Source organism: Salmo salar, chromosome 21, assembly GCF_965601325.2.
Source record: "Salmo salar chromosome 21, fSalSal1, whole genome shotgun sequence".
In the NCBI taxonomy this organism is placed as follows: domain Eukaryota; kingdom Metazoa; phylum Chordata; class Actinopteri; order Salmoniformes; family Salmonidae; genus Salmo; species Salmo salar.
In genome coordinates, this window is record NC_138311.1 from 47921427 (window position 1) to 47943816 (window position 22390).

General features: G+C 43.5%; 1 protein-coding gene across 1 annotated transcript in view; it reads right to left on the minus strand.

The window, feature by feature from the left end:
- The window catches only part of LOC106582422 (contactin-associated protein-like 5), a 165334-nt gene that overhangs the window by 7588 nt on the left and 135356 nt on the right, over positions 1 to 22390 (minus strand). The window contains exons 6-21 of the mRNA XM_045704845.2: positions 22076 to 22260; positions 21778 to 21921; positions 20515 to 20782; positions 19497 to 19640; positions 19155 to 19323; positions 17237 to 17343; positions 14031 to 14150; positions 11813 to 12013; positions 8980 to 9136; positions 8354 to 8481; positions 8045 to 8215; positions 6961 to 7179; positions 5762 to 6001; positions 4605 to 4829; positions 4389 to 4522; positions 3281 to 3368 (exon numbers count right to left, since the gene is read on the minus strand). Coding sequence (XP_045560801.2) covers positions 3281 to 3368; positions 4389 to 4522; positions 4605 to 4829; positions 5762 to 6001; positions 6961 to 7179; positions 8045 to 8215; positions 8354 to 8481; positions 8980 to 9136; positions 11813 to 12013; positions 14031 to 14150; positions 17237 to 17343; positions 19155 to 19323; positions 19497 to 19640; positions 20515 to 20782; positions 21778 to 21921; positions 22076 to 22260 — 2700 coding nt within the window. The remainder of the gene's footprint in view (positions 1 to 3280; positions 3369 to 4388; positions 4523 to 4604; positions 4830 to 5761; positions 6002 to 6960; positions 7180 to 8044; positions 8216 to 8353; positions 8482 to 8979; positions 9137 to 11812; positions 12014 to 14030; positions 14151 to 17236; positions 17344 to 19154; positions 19324 to 19496; positions 19641 to 20514; positions 20783 to 21777; positions 21922 to 22075; positions 22261 to 22390) is intronic.

Consider the following 22390-nt stretch of genomic DNA (forward strand, 5'->3'; position numbering starts at 1 on the left):
TATCCCTAAAAGCCATCTCTCTCTTTGTCAATGTGAGATAGCACGAACCACTGAGCAGGCACTCTTTATGTCAATTGTCCCTGCTTGTTGTGTTCAATGAGACAGTCTGTAAATACAAATGAACTCTATACAAATCCAATTAGAGCTCCACTAAAATCAAATCCAATGTTTATTTGTTCACATGCGCCGAATACAACAGGTGTAGACCTTACCGTGAAATGCTTACTTACAAGCCCTTAACCAACAGGCCAGTTTTAATAAAAATAAGAGTTATAAAATATTTACTAAATAAACGAAAGAAGAAAAAAAAGTTACAATAAAATAACAATAACGAGGCTACGTACAGGGGGTACAGAGTCAATGTGATGGGGGTACAGGTTAGTCAAGGACAATAAATTAATTTAAAGATTTCTTAGCATTTGCAGGAAATGAATCATAACGACTGCCACATATGTAGATAGGATGCTGGCTGCTTAGAGCACTTGAATATCATTACATCAGAGATACGAGCTCTGAAAGCAATTTGCTATTTTAATTTGTGTTAAGGACAAGAGTAGATGGGCATAAGATACAAGAGAGATCAGTGTGTGCCTGTAATTTGTCTAAAGATATTAGATATTTAACCTGTTAGGGCTAGGGGGCAGTATTGACACGGCCGGATAAAAAATGTACCCGATTTAATCTGGTTACTACTCCTGCCCAGTAACTAGAATATGCATATAATTATTGGCTTTGGATAGAAAACACCCTAAAGTTTCTAAAACTGTTTGAATGGTGTCTGTGAGTATAACAGAACTCAAATGGTAGGCCAAAACCTGAGAAGATTCCATGCAGGAAGTGGCCTGTCTGACAAGTTGTGTTTCATCTTGGCTCTTTTTATTGAAGACTGAGGATCTTTGCTCTAACGTGACACTTCCTACGGCTCCCATAGGCTCTCAGAGCCCGGGAAAAAGCTGAACGATATCGAGGCAGCCTCAGGCTGAAACACTTTATCACTTTTGGCAAGTGGCCGATCAGAGTACTATGGGCTTAGGCGCGTGCCCGAGTCGACCGAATGCTTTATTTTCTTTCGTCTGTTTACCTAAACGCAGATTCCCGGTCGGAATATTATCGCTTTTTTATGAGAAAAATGGCATAAAAATAAAAACAGCGGTTGACATGCTTCGAAGTACGGTAATGGAATATTTAGAATTTTTTTGTCACGAATTGCGCCATGCTCGTCACCCTTATTTACCCTTTCGGATAGTGTCTTGAACGCACGAACAAAACGCCGCTGTTTGGATATAACTATGGATTATTTTGAACCAAACCAACATTTGTTATTAAAGTAGAAGTCCTGGGAGTGCATTCTGACGAAGACAGCAAAGGTAATAACATTTTTTCTTATAGTAAATCTGACTTTGGTGAGTGCTAAACTTGCTGGGTGTCTAAATAGCTAGCCCTGTGATGCCGGGCTATCTACTGAGAATATTGCAAAATGTGCTTTCACCGAAAAGCTATTTTAAAATCGGACATATCGAGCGCATAGAGGAGTTCTGTATCTATAATTCTTAAAATAATTGTTATGCTTTTTGTGAACGTTTATCGTGAGTAATTTAGTAAATTCACCGGCAGTGTTCGGTGGGAATGCTAGTCACATGCTAGTCACATGCTAATGTAAAAAGCTGGTTTTTGATATAAATATGAACTTGATTGAACAAAACATGCATGTATTGTATAACATAATGTCCTAGGGTTGTCATCTGATGAAGATCATCAAAGGTTAGTGCTGCATTTAGCTGTGGTTTGGGTTTATGTGACATTATATGCTAGCTTGAAAAATGGGTGTCTGATTATTTCTGGCTGGGTACTCTGCTGACATAATCTAATGTTTTGCTTTCGTTGTAAAGCCTTTTTGAAATCGGACAGTGTGGTTAGATTAACGAGAGTCTTGTCTTTAAAATGGTGTAAAATAGTCATATGTTTGAAAAATTGAAGTTTTTGCATTTTTGAGGTTTTTGAATAACGCGCCACGGGATTACACTGGCTGTTACGTAGGTGGGACGATTTGGTGCCACCTACCCTAGAGAGGTTAAATATAATGGAGCTAATCAGACCACGAGGGTCAACATTCAACAGCTTCTTCCCTTTAAAGTAATATTGTATCTAATTGGTTTGAAATCTATAATTACCATACTTCCCATAGGGGGCAATTTACTGTACAGGAAGTAGTGTAATTGACCCTCCAAAAAGTTTAACGATGATCATCGCCACCATGTTCATCATTGGTCTTTGTTTGTGGTGCTGCAGCATTCCTTTTGACTTAATAGATCCCTAGGAGACATAACCCAGCCAAGAATGTATTTCCTTTCATCCTGCAGAAAACACGTTGTAAGTAGTGGATGCTGCTGTGCTGGAGTCATATGAATACAGTATGTGTGAAAGATAGAACAGGCATACTCTAGAGGGAATGGATGTTTTGTCCTATATACACTAACCCAGATTTAGCATACATAATGTTGTTTAGATTTTGTGTGTTTAACTTTACTTTCATGACTTTTCATGAGTTTGATGAAAAATTGGAAATCATTTAAAATGATTGATGCTTAGGCCTGCCTATGTTTAGTATTTTTGATTCAATCCTTCTAAATATCTAATACATCGTCAACGATCAATATCTAAAAACAGTGTTCTTCTCAAAATAATGTATAGACATCATCTATTCGTACATAAATTCATCCAACAGGAGACCCCCAGTACCTTAATGATGAAATGAATACATTTGTTTTGAAATGCAAATTATGTTGTCAATTAGCATAGATTTACTTGTTCCCTAAACTATTGTGAATCTCTGTGTTAGACAAATTACGCTTGGTTTACTTAACAGTTCCATTTAGCTCCTGACTAATGTGTGAAGTGATAAGCTTGAGTACAATACTCCCAAGATTTGTGATGCATGCAATATGTGAGACAGATTATTAGACAGATACAATGTCCTGGTGGGGTGGCTGACAACCCTCCCAATCAGCCTGTCAAATCTATACCAGATGCGAGAAGTGATTATTTGACCAAATCTAGTGCTTAGATTGTCTATATCACGTTTTTTCACAGACACGTCTCGTCTATCTCTTCCAGCTTACAAGCTTTGCCTTAATTGCAAAGACTGATTCTTCTAAGCCCTGCACTGTGGTAGGCTGTTCATATCCTCCATTTACAGTAAAAACCATGACTGTAGCCTCCAGTCATTTAATCATTTCAAACTACCTCAACAAACACGTCCTAATTTCTCTGGATGGCTCACCTGTGACCTTCCCCAAGGTCAGTGATTTGATGGAGATGAACTCTGTGTCTGATGACAGGCTGTGCTTTAGGTTCATATCCTTGTCAATCTAGTGGAGAGGGAAAAAAGGACATGGAGGTGTGAAGAACACACACAACCCCCGTGCTCCTCACACTTTTCACCCCCTGCTCCTCACCCATTTTCACCCCCTGCCTCTCCCCATCTACAACACCGTGCTCTTCACCCCCTGCTCCTCACCCATTTTCACCCCCCTGCTCCTCATCCTCTTTACTCTCCTGCTCCTCACTCCCCTGCTCCTCAACCTCTTCACCCCCCTGCTCCTCATCCTCTTTACTCTCCTGCTCCTCACCCCCTGTTCCTCAACCTCTTCACCCCCTACTCCTCACCCTCTTCACCCCCCTGCTCCTTACCTTCTTCTCTCTCCCCTGCTCCTCACCCTCTTCTCTCTCCCCTGCTCCTCACCCTCTTCTCTCTCCCCTGCTCCTCACCCTCTTCACTCTCCCCTGCTCCTCACCCTCTTCACTCTCCCCTGCTCCTCACCCTCTTCTCTCTCCCCTGCTCCTCACCCTCTTCACTCTCCCCTGCTTCTCACCCTCTTCACTCTCCCCTGCTCCTCACCATCTTCAATCTCCCCTGCTCCTCACCCTCTTCACACGCTCATGCTCCTCACCCTCTTCACTCTCCCCTGCTCCTCACCCTCTTCTCTCTCCCCTGCTCCTCACCCTCTTCAGTCTCCCCTGCTCCTCACCCTCTTCAATCTCCCCTGCTCCTCACCATCTTCAATCTCCCCTGCTCCTCACCCTCTTCACACGCTCCTGCTCCTCACCCTCTTCACTCTCCCCTGCTCCTCACCCTCTTCTCTCTCCCCTGCTCCTCACAATCTTCTCTCTCCCCTGCTCCTCACCATCTTCAATCTCTACTGCTCCTCATCCTCTTCACATGCTCCTGCTTCTCACCCTATTCTCTCTCCCCTGCTCCTCACTCTCTGCTCCTCACCCTCTTCACTCTCTACTGTTCCTCACCCTCTCCTGCTCCTACATTTCTATTTCATACATCAAATGTAGGAATCCCATTTGTTGTAAACATCCCATATTTATCCTTTGCTCACCTGTAGGTAGACGTCTTTTCCCTCACGGTGGATTCTGATACGGTGGAGGCGTCCGTCTGCCAGGCTGGAGGGTCTGGGACTGAACACATCTGGCCTCCTGTCCACATGGAGATGGTACCAGATCTGTAGACTCCCTGTAGACCACAACACAAACTGGGTTAAACCGTGAATTCAAAGGGTTGAGTCCTATCTTAATAATCCTAGACGTGTCCCTACCGTTGCGTGTCAGGATGACTGCTATGTACTGCTGGCTGAAGGTGCTGACAGTGAGCAGCATGGCAGGGCTCTGTGTGGTCATGAAGATGAAAGCAATGTTCTCTCTGGCCCTGCTGTTCTCTCTGTAGACACTGGAGGTCTGGAAGCTACTGTTCTGTATCACAGAGAAAGGCTCCTGGAAGGTGTAGGTCAACGACGACTCTCTGTCAAACGACACAGACACCGCTGCATGGACACAGAGAGAGAGTATGGGTTAGGTAATGCATTGTATCATAGGTGACAGTCCAGCACAATATGGTCCTCTCTTACTTGTTGTTAGCCATCAATAGTATCTCCATTCATGCTATAGTAACTGCCCCAGAGGCAGCAACTTGAATAGCATCTGCCATTCTGCTAATATGTTTATGGCCATCTAAAAGTTAAAAGAAAAACATTAAAAAAATAACAATGTTATGTAAGTTCTGTGTTCCAGATGCTACGGTAGTGGGATTGGATGAAAGTGAGACTATTGTATTTCAGACCAGTGGAATATTTCAGGCTTGTCTGCTCCATGATAATGGAGGCCTAGATTAGTGTGAATGTGAGAGCAGAGACAGACCAGAGACAGTGGAGGAGGAAGGATCTGTCATCTCATCTCATCCCTCTTTGATCTCTTCTTCAGATGGACTCCAATCTGCACTCTGCCACTGATCTCAACACCTCTACTTCAATACTTCAAGAGCAAGTGAACATTAGGACTGAGGCAGCCTAAGATCTTTGCTGGCATCGAATATTTCACTTGAAAACACTAAATATTTAAGGTTTTCATCTCCTCTGAGCGATGTTAGATTTCTGTAAAAGGGCTGTTGTGACATAGCTCTATGTTAATCAACTTCTCCTGACTGCAGCAGATTGCACTTCGCGAGGGAACTTTTCACCCAGCTGTTAAAAATGATACTATACAAACTGGAAGTGCATGTTTTGTATGATACTATACAAACTGGAAGTGCATGTTTTGTATGATACTATACAAACTGGAAGTGCATCTTTTGTATGTATACTTGAAGTTAAAGGTTAGAATCATAGATTCAGCATCAGAATGAATAGATGAAACAACATTACAGCTAAATCAACCTCAAGGCTTAACCTCTGTGATGGAGTTACTATGCGTTTCACACCTTCCTTGCAGGAGGGCCCCCCATAGGCAGACTGAGAGCAGTCACAGACGTAGCCGCTGTTCTTCTCAATGCACCTCCCACTGTTGTGGCAGAGACTGCTGGAGCCACTGCAGTGGCCGGGGCAGCCAGCGCTCACCCCCGGGGTCATCTTAGCCCGCTCCTCCAGGTTAAAGGTCACACCGTTTATAGTCAGAGTTCTGATGCAACCCAAGAAGCCCCTCTGCCTGGCCGCTGTTCCCCCTGGAGGAGGGACGACAGGTTCTAACTAGTTCATATGTTTATTACAGTGTTATAACACAATTAGTATATAATGCATCATATTCCACTGAGTACTAGCTGCTGTTCCCCCTGGAGGGACCACAGGTTATAACTAGTTCATAATGCTTGTTACAATGCTACAACCAGACCTGGGTTCAAATAATATTTCAGGTATTCAGATAACAATTATTTGAATAAATAAGTAGTTGAATATTGGAATGTATTTGGAAATACACTTGTAAAGTATTTGAAAATACTCAAATACACTCCAACGCATTTAACCCAGTTATTAGAAACTATTATCAGAAATAAGTATTTTGAAATACTTAAATTGACAATTTAATATATATATATATTTTTTTACAAATAACCATTCAAATAACCATTTTTTTAATTTAACCTTTATTTAACTAGGCAAGTCAGTTAAGAACAAATTCTTATTTACAATGACGGCCTACAACAGCCAACACTGGGCCAATTGTGCGCAGCCCTATGGGACTCCCAATCACAGCTGGATGTGATGCAGCCTGGATTTGAACAACGGACTGCAGTGACGCCATTTGCACTGAGATGCAGTGCCTTAGACCACTGCGCCACTCGGGAGCCAAACAATTGTGGAGATGCCGGGGATTGAAACCGAGGCCGCATAAATAAAAGTACTTGCTTTGGGCTGTGTATTTGAAAATACTATATTAGTTACAACTAATTTATATGGTTTATATGGTAACACATTTAAAACTGCTCTATGTACATATTCATCCACAGAGGGGCTATTCACCCTATCCCTACCCACAAACAGCTGGCTGTTGAGACGGAGACTAAGGCTATGAGACCAGGCCAGTCCTACTCACAAACAGCTGGCTGTTGAGACTGAGACTATGAGGCCAGTCCTACTCACAAACAGCTGGCTGTTGAGACTGAGACTATGAGGCCAGTCCTACCCACAAACAGCTGGCTGTTGAGCCGGAGGCGGAGGTGTCCCTCAGAGGGAGCTTCCAGGAAGCGCAGGGGCAGCTGGTCCACCTGCAGTGAGGCCTCCTTCACGCTGCGCTCCGCCCTCACATAGTGCCACTGCCTGTCATTCAGGGGCACGTGGGACTTGACGGCCAGGTCCACCGGCCCGTTTCCCACGTCAAAGGAGAATGTCACCACGGACGGAGCTGAGGGAACAGAACAGGGAACAGAACGGGGAACAGAACGGGGAACAGAACGGGGACACAAGCTGACAGTCATTCAGGTCAGTAGTGAATCTGAGACTCCTCTTTTCTATGGGACACCATTTCGTTTTATGTCGATGAGATGCAATGTGATCCATTGATCCTTCAAAGGCTTTATTTGTGACCAAATCTTTATACATTTTATTTTCTTGTTGGGGGGAGTATATAGGTGCTATACACAAATTAATATAATTGAATAGCTTGCATCCACCTGTATGTAAATAAAAAATAAATAAAAAGAAGTGAGCCTACGTCTCCATCCATCCATCCATCCATCCACCCACAGTGTCTTACAGTCATATTATATATGCATAGACGCTGCACTTATTTCAGAGCTCCAAATGGAATATTACAAAAGACTTCAAGATAAGCTTTTACAGACTCATTTCGAACTCAAGACGGTGCTAGTACATTCACAATGTAGTTTGATCATTATTTTCTTCAACAGCCACTGTTTACATGGCTGCCAAGGAAAATGTTATTAGAGGCTTGACAGCTTGATAATAGAGCACTGTGTGTGTCATTAGTATTAAATTATGCAGTGCAGGTCAGGAGTGACATCTTGCACATTTTTCAAACTGCATGTCAAATGTAGGCTGCTGTAGCTGGGAAGTGCTTTCATCAGAAAACAGAATATTTATGATTTCAAACCACTGGCCTCCTCCAAATGGATCCTGGTGTGTGTGTGTGTGTGTGTGTGTGTGTGTGTGTGTGTGTGTGTGTGTGTGTGTGTGTGTGTGTGTGTGCGTGAGAGTGTGTGCGAGTGCGAGTGCGTGAGAGTGCGTGAGAGTACGGCTAACAAACTCACAGCTGAGCTCCACTCTGATGAAGTCCTTGAGGCCCAGGTTCTCCAGGAAGACTCCTGAGGGAGCGCTGGTCTTGAAGTAGAAGGAGATGTCAGCGCTGAGCTCTGCCTGGAGGGTGGGGAAGTGCAGGTAGGATGACTCCTGGTAGAAGGACGCTGCATTCCACACAGACTCTAGAAGACAGGAAATACAAGTATTTTCTAAGTTTGAACACAGTCAATATTTAATCAGCATTTTGTCTGGAAAATCAAGGATGTTCAAAGGGACCATTTGTAAGATAAAAATGTTCCAAAATAAAACAGTTCACCTACTGTCACCATAACAACGCAGCGGGCCGATTCTGTAGAGCGCCTCAGAGCCAGTTCTGTTGGTGTCTCCAATCACGATCTCCCTCACTGGTAAGTGCTCTTTGTAGGAAAGTACTCCTGTGTCATTAGACCTGCAATAAACAGAGAGAGAGAAGCCTCTTAATTTCACTACAGATAAACTAATCCAATCCTCAGTCAGCATTGAAACTTCAGAGTAAACACTATAAAGATGGAGTGATCGATCAAGGTCTGGACTGTATCTCAGGAGATATGCAAATTAGGTTCCCCAAATGCAAAATTACATGGGGGCACACAGAGTGAGAATAAATGTTAAAAAAAGTGTACACAACAGAATTCAAGTTTAAAACAAATTATGTAATAAAGAATATTATCATAACACCTGCAGTTGAATATGTTTTATAGTTATTTATACCTTTGTATAGTAAATGTTTTCCAGCAGTTGAATTGTGATGAAGATATCCTTGTATTTAAAGTTCTATATGGAAAGTAAGTAATGCGCCAAAAATATTTTTATTATGATCAAAAAGATGACCGCAAACGTCTGTACAGCCTTGATATTGATCAATGAACAGCCCAGTAGATACACAAAGACATATTTGCCTAGTTACCATGAGTCTGTGTCGGCATCACAGTTGCAGAAGTAGTTCATGTCCATGCAGTTGTCCTCCAGGCTGCAGGAGCACTGCTGAACACCCGGCAGGAAGCCTCCCCAGTAGGTCCGTCTCTCTCCACCTTGGTCCACCCACCAGGACAGGGGGCTGCCATCTGGACCATTCACAGGATTACAATTAGGTCCACATGTAGAGAAACAGAATCTGCACAGTGAATGTGATAAGAGCCCTGGGCATCTTTTGGCATCCCATGGCATTGTGTCAATGAGTCCTCAGTGATGACAATCAGACTCGCAGGGCTCATTTCCTGGAGCATCTGCAAGTGGCCCTGCTACAGTCTTCTGTCCCACAACATGACTCTGCCTGAGAGACACTACAGGCTTGCAGGAAGTAGCCTCTCAGGCCTCTGCATAGATATAGGCTTCTATCAACACAACATGACTCTGCCTGAGAGACACTATGGGCCTGCAGGAAGCAGCCTCTCAGTTCTCGGCATAGATATAGGCTTCTATCAACACAACATGACTCTGCCTGAGAGACACTACAGGCCTGCAGGAAGTAGCCTCTCAGTTCTCTGCATAGATATAGGCTTCTATCAACACAACTACATTCTGTTACATTTCAAACCCGCACACATTACAGATGCCCTCTCATGGAACTTACTTTGAGGTCTTGAAATAAACAGAGGTACAATATTGACAATTAAACAGTCTTCTTTGGCTCCAGTGTTGTTTGCTTATTTAATCAGAATACGTTCCAGTGCTGGGCAAACATTTGAAAGCTTAATACTAGACAAATTAGTTGTTGTTTATTGTTCTGTTTTTGCAGTCATGACAAATAATGTGCCAATGTGCATCCTTAGTACTGAAACGGTACATTTATACAGTGCATTCGGAAAGTATTTAGACCCCTTGACTTTTTCCACATTTTGTTACATTACAGCCTTAGTCTAAAAATGTATTAAATATTTAGTTTTTTATCAAATCGACACACAATACCCCATAATGACAAAGCGAAAACAGCTTTTTCGAATTTTAGCAAATGTATTCAAATTAAAAAAGAGTTGCTCTGTGGAGATGGGAGAACCTTCTAGAAGGACAACCATCTCTGCAGCACTCCACCAATCAGGCCTTTATGGTAGAGTGGCCAGATGGAAGGCATTCCTCAGTAAAAAGGCACATGACAGCCCGCTTGGAGTTTGCCAAAAGGCACCTAAAGCGTCTCAGACCATGAGAAACAAGATGAAACCAAGATTTGAACTCTTTGGCACCATCCGTATGGTGAAGCATGGTGGTGGCAGCATCATGCTGAGATGTTTTTCAGCAGCAGGGGCTGGGAGACTAGTCAGGATCCAGGGAAAGATGAACGGAACAAAGTACTGAGAGATCCTTGATGAAAACCTCCTCCAGAGTGCTCAGGACCTCAGACTGAGGTGAACATTCACCTTCCAAGAGGACAACGACCCTAAGCACATAGCCAAGACAACGCAGGAGTCGCTTCGGGACAAGTCTCTGAATGTCCTTGAGTGGCCCAGGCAGAGCCCGGACTTGAACCCGATCGAACATCTCTGAGAGACCTGAAAATAGCAGTGCAGCAACGCTCCCCATCCAACCTGACAGAGCTTGAGATGATCTGCAGAGAAGAATGGGAGAAACTCCCCAAATACAGGTGTGCCAAGCTTGTAGCGTCATATCGAAGAAGACTCGAGGCTGTAATTGCTGCCAAAGGTGCTTCAACAAAGTACTGAGTAAAGGGTATAAATACTTATGTAAATGTAATATTTCTGTTTTTTTATTTTTAAAACATTTGCTAATTTCTGAAAACATGTTTTTTCTTTATCATTAAGGAGTATTGTGTGTAGATTTCTGAGGAAAAATAAGAATTGAATACATTTTAGAATAAGGCTGTAACATAACAAAATGTGGATAAAGTCAAGGGGTCTGAATACTTTCCGAATGCACTGTAAATGAAACGGTATAATGAATCGACAAGACGAGTCAAAATTACAGTGTCATTGTGGATGCTAATTGGCCTTTCCTTGTTATATTACAAGTTGCAGCTGTTGCCTGTGCCCAACACTACAGAAACATAATTAAACAAATGAAAATGACAAACAAATGAATAACAATCAAACATATTAAACTAATGTGAACCATATTCCATTAATGCGTGCAGGTTACACATTCATGACGGTGTGATGTACGAGTTCACAAAAATACACTTTTTAAATCATGCAAATTTACATAAATCCATTTGTCAAATTGGTCTAATAATAAACAATTATTGATGGCTATATTTATTGAACAGCTAAGTAACATGGTGTGTATGACCGAGGGGCTGAACATCAGTGATCTTCTATAGAGAATATCTGTGTTGAAGCACGACAGCCAGCAGAAAACAACCTACAGTATTCATGTTCCATCTGACACTGTTCATATATAGCCCATGAAATGACTTGTTTCCTGTCTCTTATTGATCCACTGTGAAAATCAACTTGTTGGTTTGCGCACACATGACAGCCAGGGAATCAGGGAATTCAGGACTTCATGAATGTTTCATGATTTAGGAGCAAATGTGGGATGCCTGGGAGACCGTTTGCTCTCAAAGCAATTGAAGATTGATGCTCAGAAACATGCTGGGCGGTAGCCTTTCAAGTTATTGCAAGATAATGGGATCAATGTTTAGAGGATTGAGTGTATATTCACACGCTCAGGTCAGAGGCAGGTTCATTCTTAGAATACTAACCAGTCATATTACGGAACAGGTCCATCTGGGAACATGTCTAAGTTTGACTTCATAAGGTGAACAGGATGCTATCGACCCAACTCACCTCTGGTGTTGAAGAGGCGGGACTTCCTGCAGCTGTACATAACTTCCTGTTGACACTGCTCTGACCCGGCCACGAGGGCCATCAGTTGTTCAGGTGAGGCGCTGTAGTTAAACTTCATAATGTAGGGCTTCTGTAGTGTAGAACCCTGGACCCTGACTGGATCTGTGCTGTTGTGGGTCACTACTGTCCACACCTTGTTCTCTACAACACAACACAACATAGAACAAAACACAAACCTGAAGACATTTTGACCTGTAACATGATGTGCAGAGCCGGTTGGTTGTGTCATTTTGAACCTTTTGATTATAAAACCTTGGATACATTCACAAGCTTTGACTTAGTACAAGCCAATATCCAAATAAACATGTTGAATTAATGATTAGATTGATTAAAAAGGGGCTTCCTGCATGTACAGTAATCCACAGTCAAACATAAGACTTCCTGTAGGCTCTCTAACCAAGGGTGAATAGTTTTCATGATCCATTGAGGTGAGAACTTCTATTCATTACCATCCCCCCATTTGATGTACTATGGGGGAATTGGTGTTTACCTTGCCTGAGAGAAAATCCTCTTCCACTTTGTGATTATTCACATCCCAGGTTGTCAAGCTGAGAGTTATTTACATCTCTAATGGATTCTTTAATTGAGGTCAACCTGAGGCGACTCAATGCAAAATTATTAGGATTTGTAGAGGGCAAAAAAAAAAGGCAAACACATTGTGATCTTGAGCCAGACTATCAACAGGCAGCCTCCAGACTATCAACAGGCAGCAGCCAGACTATCAACAGGCAGCAGCCAGACTATCAACAGGCAGCCTCCAGACTATCAACAGGCAGCAGCCAGACTATCAACAGGCAGCAGCCAGACTATCAACAGGCAGCCTCCAGACTATCAACAGGCAGCAGCCAGACTATCAACAGGCAACAGCCAGACTATCAACAGGCAGCCGCCAGACTATCAACAGGCAGCAGCCAGACTATCAACAGGCAGCCGCCTGACTATCAACAGGCAGCAGCCGGACTATCAACAGGCAGCAGCCGGACTATCAACAGGCAGCCGCCGGACTATCAACAGGCAGCAGCCGGACTATCAACAGGCAGCAGCCGGACTATCAACAGGCAGCAGCCGGACTATCAACAGGCAGCCGCCGGACTATCAACAGGCAGCCGCCGGACTATCAACAGGCAGCCGCCGGACTATCAACAGGCAGCCGCCGGACTATCAACAGGCAGCAGCCGGACTATCAACAGGCAGCAGCCGGACTATCAACAGGCAGCAGCCGGACTATCAACAGGCAGCAGCCGGACTATCAACAGGCAGCCGCCGGACTATCAACAGGCAGCCGCCGGACTATCAACAGGCAGCCGCCGGACTATCAACAGGCAGCCGCCGGACTATCAACAGGCAGCCGCCGGACTATCAACACGCAGCAGCCAGACTATTAACAGGCAGCAGCCAGACTATCAACAGGCAGCCTCCAGACTATCAACAGGCAGCAGCCAGACTATCAACAGGCAGCAGCCAGACTATCAACAGGCAGCAGCCAGACTATCAACAGGCAGCCTCCAGACTATCAACAGGCAGCAGCCAGACTATCAACAGGCAGCAGCCAGACTATCAACAGGCAGCAGCCAGACTATCAACAGGCAGCCGCCAGACTATCAACAGGCAGCAGCCAGACTATCAACAGGCAGCAGCCAGACTATCAACAGGCAGCCAGCCAACCAGCCAGCCAGCCACCCAGCCAGCCAGCCAGCCAGCCAACCAGCCACCTCCGTAATTACTTAAATGTTACATTTACCTCCGGAAAGGTCAGAGCTGTAAGCTCATGACAGCAAGTGATGGATATTGTCTTGAGTGCCAGCGTTGAGGCATCAAGCTCTCATTCCTTTACCCTGTCTGTCAAAAGTCTAAAGCCCTGAAGACATGAGACACAGACTTGAATCAGAACCGTGATCATTTTATGTGTATTCACTTTTGTTTTTGAGTAACTTTGCACACTTTTACACAAATAATTTCTTATTTACAGCAGAGATTTACCCAAATATTTACTTGAAGCTCTCATTGTAACCAAAGGGCAGGTACATATCGAGTAACCCTAATGATTTTCCACATGATAGCTTGGCTGTCAGTTGTTCTGTGGGTCAAAGCAATGTGATCTGTCAGTGACTGAATCGGATATTGCTCACCAAGACTGGGGGCCCTGGTGGCAGCTCACCTGTCATGTTGCAGTAGACCTGTGTGGGCGCCAGAGGACCACTGCCATCTGGATCAATGGAGAAGTAGCCTGAGGAGCTGCCAGTCAGCCGGTAGGCCTCACATGATGCCTCATAGATGGCTACAGAGGAACACAGGGAAACATCATGCCTCATAGATGGCTACAGAGGAACATAGGGAAACATCATGCCTCATAGATGGCTACAGCGAAACATAGGGAAACATCATGCCTCATAGATGGCTACAGAGGAACACAGGGAAACATCATGCCTCATAGACGGCTACAGAGAAACACAGGGAAACATCATGCCTCATAGATGGCTACAGAGGAACACAGAGATACATCATGCCTCATAGATGGCTACAGAGGAACACAGGGAAACATCATGCCTCATAGATGGCTACAGAGGAACACAGGGAAACATCATGCCTCATAGACGGCTACAGAGAAACACAGGGAAACATCATGCCTCATAGATGGCTACAGAGGAACACAGGGAAACATCATGCCTCATAGACGGCTACAGAGGAATACAGGGAAACATGACGTCTCATAGACGGCTACAGAGGAACACAGGGATACATCATGCTCTAAAATGTCTGACAGAAATTTGTTGAGAAAGGTTAAAAATGATTGTATTGGCTAGCATGTAACATAATTGCAAAGTGGCTGGCAAATATGCGATAGTTCTGAGTGGATATTAGTTGAGAAACTCTAAAACACAGACATCTACCTTTGAAATTAGGAATATAATATATGGTACATAAATATACATGCTTTATACATGCTTTATATGAACCTACACATCCAAGTATAACTGACCAAATTATGAAAAACAAGCATAGTAATTTGAATTCCGTAAAGTGAGTGTGGAAGAGGTGAAAAAAAGTATTGTTGTCTATCAACAATGACAAGCCACCTGGGTCTGACAATCTAGATGGAACATTACTGAGGATAATAGGGACAATATTGCCACTCCTATTTGCCATCTCTTCAATCTAAGCCTACAGGAAATAGTGTGCCCTCAGGCCTGGAGGGAAGGAAAAGTCATTCCGCTACCCAAGAACAGCAAAGCACCCTTTACTGGCTCAAACAGCCAAACAATCAGCCTGTTACCAACACTTAGTAAACTTTTGGAGAAAAAAAATGTTTTATCAGATACAATGCTATTTCACAGTAAACAAATGAACAAGAGATTTTCTGCATGCTTATAGGGAAGGGTATTCAACATGTATGGCACTTACACAAATGGCTGATGATTAGCTGAGAGAAATTGATAATAAAAAGATTGTGGGAGCTGTTTTGTTAGACTTCAGAGCAGCTTTTGACATTAGCAATAATAATCTAATGCTGGAAAAACGTATGTGTTACGGCTTTACATTCCTAGCTACTGTATGTTGTGGATCGAGAGTTATCTGTCTAACAGAACACAGAGAGTTCTTTAATGGAAGCCTCACCAACATTGTCCAGGTAGAGTCAGGCATTCCCCAGGGCGGCTGTCTAGGCCCCTTACTTTTTTTCAATCTTTACTAATGACCTACCACTGTCTCGGAGTAGAGCCTGTGTGTCTATGTATGGTGATGACTCTATACACTACACACGTCAGCTACCACAGCAAGTGAAATTACTTAAAGAGCTGCAGTCAGTTTGAGAAGTGGTGGCAAGAAATAAGTTAGTGCTAAATATTTCAAAACTAAAAGCATTGTATTTGGGACAAGTCATTCACTAAATCCTAAACCTTAACTATAACTTGTAATGAATAATGTGGAAATTGAATGAATAATGTGGAAATTGAGCAAGTTGAGGAGACTAAACTGCTTGGGGTAACCTTGGATGGTAAACTGTTATGGTCAAAACATGTTGATGCAACAGTAGCTAAGATGGGGAGCTGAGAACTGTCCATAATAAGGCGCTACTCTGTCTTCTTAACAATGCTATCAACATTGCACGTCCTAGGCCCTAGTTTTGTCACAACTGGAATACTGTCCAGTCATGTGGTCAGGTGCAACAAAGAATAGGGCAGAACAGGGCAGCACGGCTGGCCCTTAAATGTACATGTAGAGCTAACAATAATATGCATGTCAATCTCTCCTGGCTCAAAGTAGAGGAGAGATTGACTTTACTACTATTTGTATTTGTGAGAGGTATTGACATGTTGAATGCACCTAGCTGTCTGACACCCATGCATACCCCACAAGACATGCCACCAGAGGTCTCTTCACAGTCCCCAAATCCAGAAAAAACGATGGAAGGCGCTCACAGTACTACATAGAGCCATGACTACATGGAACTCTATTCCACATCAGGTAACTGATGCAAGCAGTAGAATCAGGTAAAAACAAAACTGATAAAAAAACACCTTATGTACTACACACACATACACATGGATTTTGTGTTGTAGATATGTGGTAGTAGAGTAGTGGCCTGAGGGCACACACTTAATGTGTTGTGAAATCTGTTGTGAATGTATTGTAATGTTTTTAAAATTGTATAACTGCCTTGATTTTTTTTGGACACCAGGAAGAGTAGCTACTGCCTACGTAGGAACTAATGGGGATCGATAATACATAGAAATACAATTGGACCTTGTCATACTAATGTTGTTGCCTTCCCATATTGCATATGTCATATTGCACACATATGCAAACTGTAACTAAGAAAAGGTAGCAAGCCAGACACCATTATACATTAAAAAAAGTATGTTTGAAGTAAGTGGGGGCATTTTCAATCATGTGGTGCACATTCATATCAAGGTACACTGCATCCGCTGGCGAATAAACAAGAAATCAGTATTCAGAAGCAGAGGGTTCTGAGAGCGCTCAGTGGTGAATATCGAAAAGGGTATCTGTACATGTCTGGAGATGACAGATGAGAGGAGAAACTTCCATGTGTCAGACTGAGGATCTTGATGTACAACTAACAGGGTTTACCTGAGAGACAGATAGTTAAGCCAGGGGACTGATCACTACAGGTTCACTCTGGCTTTAAACCATCTCATGTTGTTACCCCTTTGAATTACACTTTATAAGGAGGACAGCACATGGATAACAGCTCTATGTGATTGTGAGATGCATTTAAATATAGTGCATATCCCGTCATGGGGTGTATTGTGCAGTATCGTCAAGAACACATTTAAGAAAGGGGTGGTGAGTGTTACTGTAAGGTACTGTATATAGTGTTGCTAAGAAGAGCAGGCGGGGACTCACAGTTGTGGCAGGTGGCTCCAGTGTATCCTGTGCCAGAGCAGTCGCAGTAGAAGCGGCTCCAAGACTGGGAACACTGCCCTCCATGTTCACAGAAGTTGGGCAGACATCTGTAGATAAGCAACAGCAAAAATATACATGACATTATCATGTATATAAATATCTATACTATGCATGAGCAAATGCCAGTGTGTTCATAATAAAAATTTGATAAGGTAGAAAATCAACTGCAAATCTGTTTTTACAATCTCAGAGATTGATGATATACGTATACTAGTTATTTGTTTTAAAGATTCTAAACTTGTTTTCCCAGTAATAAACACAAACAATCACACAACGAAAAGACTCAGAACGATAAAGTGTTGGTAACCAAAGAAATGCAATCAAAGCCCAAACATGTATCTGTAAGATCTCACAATCCTTTTTGTAAGGAAGGGTAAAAATGTGGTTTGTCTTTGTGTTGAGGCCTACTATCCTGAACCTTGCATTATCTGCTAAGGAGACTCCCTCCCAATATATTTTTCATTTCCTTGTCATTATCAAGGCATGGTCTGACACCCGAGTACTCAAGAGGTGAGACGACACAGTTTATGCATTTTTCTTTTGCCGTTGTTTATTTATGATTTACAAGACCGCTCGGTAAATCCCAAATTAATTGGTACCCCTCCAACTCAGATTGTTTGGGCAACTGGTAAACAAACACAGTACTGTGTTATTATGTTTGACAAAAATTAACGGCAGCATAATCACATCAAACCCAGAACATGTGTTTATGGTATTTGAACACCTAGTGCTTCACAGAAATTCCTCTGCTAACCATGATTTCCTGATTAATAGTATTTTCCTCAAGCCTCCTTCAGTTTTGCGTAATTGCTCGGCTTTCAAGCACACAGCTATACAAGCAGGCGTCTACAATTTCATACACTTTCGTCTTTCTCCCATGAATTGCTATGGAACGGAGTGATCGCGGTGTGGATAAGGTAACAAGACATGGTTTCATTACCGTAGTGCTGTTTCTATTGTTGTGTTCACGGCTGCCCTCATGAAATTAGAAGCCGCGGCACAGAAGTGCACACTTGCAAAAAACTGTAGTCATGAAGTTTGATTGGACACAGAGAAAAGAAGATTAGCACTCGTAAAGGTTAATCTTCCAATCCTTTAATGAAGCATAGATCTGGTAGTTACATCAAGACACGCCACTCCGACGGACGATGACACATTTCCAACGGTCTGCTTGCACTAGCCTCCCTAAATAATATTGCATGGTAGTGAAATCTACAACACATTCAGTGTACTCTTTGTGGAAGGCTCCAAGAGGGGCAGCCAATACACACAGACAGCTGTTTTGCTGTCACCAAGCATCTCATTTCCTCTTTTTACACATTCCATCGCTTTAACTAACATCAACTAACATTTAATCTATAATTGTTCCACACACTCCAACAGCATTTCAATCTGCCGGTTCGCATTCCAAACAGAACAATCAGGTAGAGCTGTGATCTGACATCAGAGGTAGGATTCCCCTCAGGGTGAATACAAGGAGAAACGCCTGCTCTCTTGTTTGTCTCCTCCCTGTAAGTGTTCCAGGTTTACACAACCTTGCCATGACATCCATTCAGCGTGTACTAATTCCACCCATTGGTCCCACAACAGAGTGGGGCAATAAGAGAATGAGAGGACGCCACGCGCCACACAGGAAGCAGCTTGTTAGCAGGGCCCTCAACCAGGATGATGAGGCTACAGTACCAGGCTCCATTGCATGGTCTAATTGGCCGAGCCTATCTGTAAGCCTATCTCTATTGGCTGTGGTGGAGAGAATAACTGCCGTTTTGTTTTAGTTTGTCATCCAAACACACCAACATTTGGGGATTGGAGCCCCACCTTACTTGGTATAACGTGTGCAGAAACCCTAAAGTCCAACCTGTCATGGATGTTACATGTGTCAAACTGCAGCTCCTTGTAGTCTCCTAGTCGTCCTTGGTGCACCAGGTTCAGGTCCATGGGCTGGCTGTTGATGGAGAAGAGACGCATGCACCCCTGGAATGCCAATGTGGGGTTCTCACAGCCTGAGACGTTCAGAGACGGACAACCTGTGACACAGATTGAAAAACTGTTGCTAAATCGTCGTATTTTCATCATCCAGCATTTCCTGTATACATCTTCAGATAATGTCTTCAGAAGCTGCACCAAAACCTGACCACCAAGACCTGGTCTCATGAGACAGTTATGCAGACAACAAGACTCATTGTGTGTGTGGCCTTACCTCCGAAGTAGAGGCTGTCTCCTGCCTCCATGTGGTCTCCCAGCTCCATAGTTGAGGACGGCTCATTGTCTAGAGTCATGGTGACCTGGAGACCTCGGGAACTGAGACTCGCAGAGTGCCACAGTCCATCATTCACTCTGTGACCTGTGGACACAGCGAGGTGTCGTTTCTGTGCACGTCACATTTCAATGAGACAACACCAATCTCTATTACAGGCTTATCAAACATCACTTGCAGGTTCTTTCAGGGACTGTTGGGATTGTGATCTCCAACATGGGTAGTATTTCAGATTACATTGTTCGTGCTAGGCCTACATAATGCAAATCAGAGCCTGTCATTGGCTGTGTAATCTATGGTCACGTGCTACGACATACTACACTGTACTATGAAGGGAAGAGGACAAGAGGCACAAATGAATGACTATGTGGTTGGTCTGATTGAAGCTAAATCATTGCCAGAGGACAGAACGTAATGCTGTGACTGTACTGGTGGTTATTGTTGGATGAAACATTGATTTGGCCGTCGGTTCCAACTCCAAATAGACGTACAGTAACAGTGGATTGTGGGATATTAATTTGGATTGTCCTTTATAGTGAAGGGCTTCCAAGCTGTGGCGGTCTTTCTGTGGGTCTATAATTCCCTCTGTGCCTGCCATCTGCTGAAAGTCTGGGCTCTGCAATCCAATGTAATTCTACATGTTATTTCTGTCTCACTGCAATCCTGTAGAACTGGCATCCAAAATACAAGATATAAAGGATGGCATTTTAACTCGAGCCATTCAAAGAAGATGAAGCGTCCTCTGAGTTTATAGGGGGCAAAAGGTAATAGAAATGATGTAGATGAAATGTGCAAAACCAAACACAGACCGTCTCCACCTGGATGATGGATGAGTTTTTCACTGTCTGCCTGTTTCACTGGAATAAAGAGCCTTTTATACTCTGAGTCTCCATAGACAGAACCACTGATTCCAGCATAGAGTAGGTCTGGGTCAGCTAGACTCGAGGCTGTTGGCCCTTACCGGTGGAGACCTCTTCTTTCTGCTGGGCTGACATGTGGTGGGTCAGGCGCAGCCGACTGTTGCTGATCTGCAGCTCCAGTCGCTGGGGCTCCAGGGCCAGCCGGGTGGAGAGCAGTAGCCCGTCTGGGTTCCATGTTCTGAACTGGAAACGCACCGCGAAGCCCCCCGAAGCAGACGGCGTGGCTGGGAGCGACAGGAAGCTGCTGCTGGAGCTCAGGAAGGTAGTGGACACCAGCTGGGGCTCAGAGCACGAGAAGGTCACGTTGCCCTGGTGACACACACAGAGCACACAGATGATGGAATGATTTACTCACACCATCATCAACATGATGAATACATAATGAATCTCATGTTGGGTTTACTGTACGTTCATCTGAGCAGAATGACAAACAGTGGGCTGATAAAGGAAGGTATCAACTGAATATGGTACTTAGATAACTAAATTGCCTGTAAGAACCAAAAAATTCCTTGAGAATGCCATATAAAGCCAAATTACAAGACCACCACAAATGCAGAAATGTATTACAATATCAAACTATGACATTTCTGAGTTTCTCCACTCCAATCTTGGTCAGCCGTCAGGTGGGCAAAGAAAGAACACACTAATTCCAAGTGGTCCAGAGGCCTTGTGTGGTACATGGAGCTAAAGAGCAGCCATGTCAATTGAGGTCAGCGGCCCATCAATCCCAGAGCCTCAGAGGCAGGGAAGAGCAATCGGCAGCACTTGACTCCCAATGTGATCCCTCGCCACCAGATCACCACCTCAGGTACTATTCCACATTGAAATTCCATTACGGATTCCATCAAGGCAGTCAGTGAGCAAAATTGCTCACTTTCTCAATTGTAAGTAAAGGCCTTTTAACATAGCAATCAGAATTTCAAGGAAAAAAAGGTGCCTGTGATGCAATTATGTGGCACTTAGGCTTCTGTCTGATTTGATGGGGGGGGGGTCTATTCATGTGTTCAGAATTAATGACATAGTAGTGAGGGTCAGATATAACTTAAACGGTAGAGAGAATTTAGATTGGTTTTCTCACTCAATGTTTTCCTCTACGGACAGAAAGCTATGTGACTAACTCAAATACAAATGTGATTAAACATAGTCGAATCACATTGTAGGAAAATGTGAAATCTCACTGCAACAGTGCAATTAAAACAGTCTGAGATCACAGAGGCCTTGGTTGATTAACTACTTTGTCCCCATACTATTTTAAGGATGTACTAATAATCTATGGTACGGTTGGATGACAATGGTTGTCTTACCACGCTGTAGATCTGAGGCTTGCGTCGCTTGGCTAGGTCGATGATGTTGATCCCGTTGTAGTAGAGGTTCTCCATGCAGCCATGGAAGTTCTTCCTCAGGAAGGTACCAGGCTTACCTGGCAGTGGGATGCCCCCGAAGCTGAGCTTTGATGAGGAAAAAGGGTGAAACGTTGACATCATTATTAAACGTATACAGGATTAATTCAAATTGCCACAATTAGTAAGATAACTTGGTTGAACTATTTACTTGGTCTGAAGTGTCTGACTATTCTACAGTAAGGTGTTTGGATAGACCCACCTCATAGTCCACCTCCAGGGAGTCTCCTTCCCCCTTGGTCCTGAAGTGCTGTGTGTGGGTGTCCACGGTGAGGTTGACCTGCTTGTTGAAGCGCTCGATGAGGACAGAGTGCCAGTGCTGGTCGTCCAGAAGACTGCTGAGAGTGACCGCAACACGACCACTGCTGAACCGCAGCCTTGTGTCATCTGAAGACAGAGAACAGACAGAGAACAAGATAATATGGTTACTTTGATATAGATCATAAAACAGTCCAGTATATTGAGGAAAGAAGAGGTCTGAAAGAATGTGCTCACAAGACATTCCCAAAACGGAGTA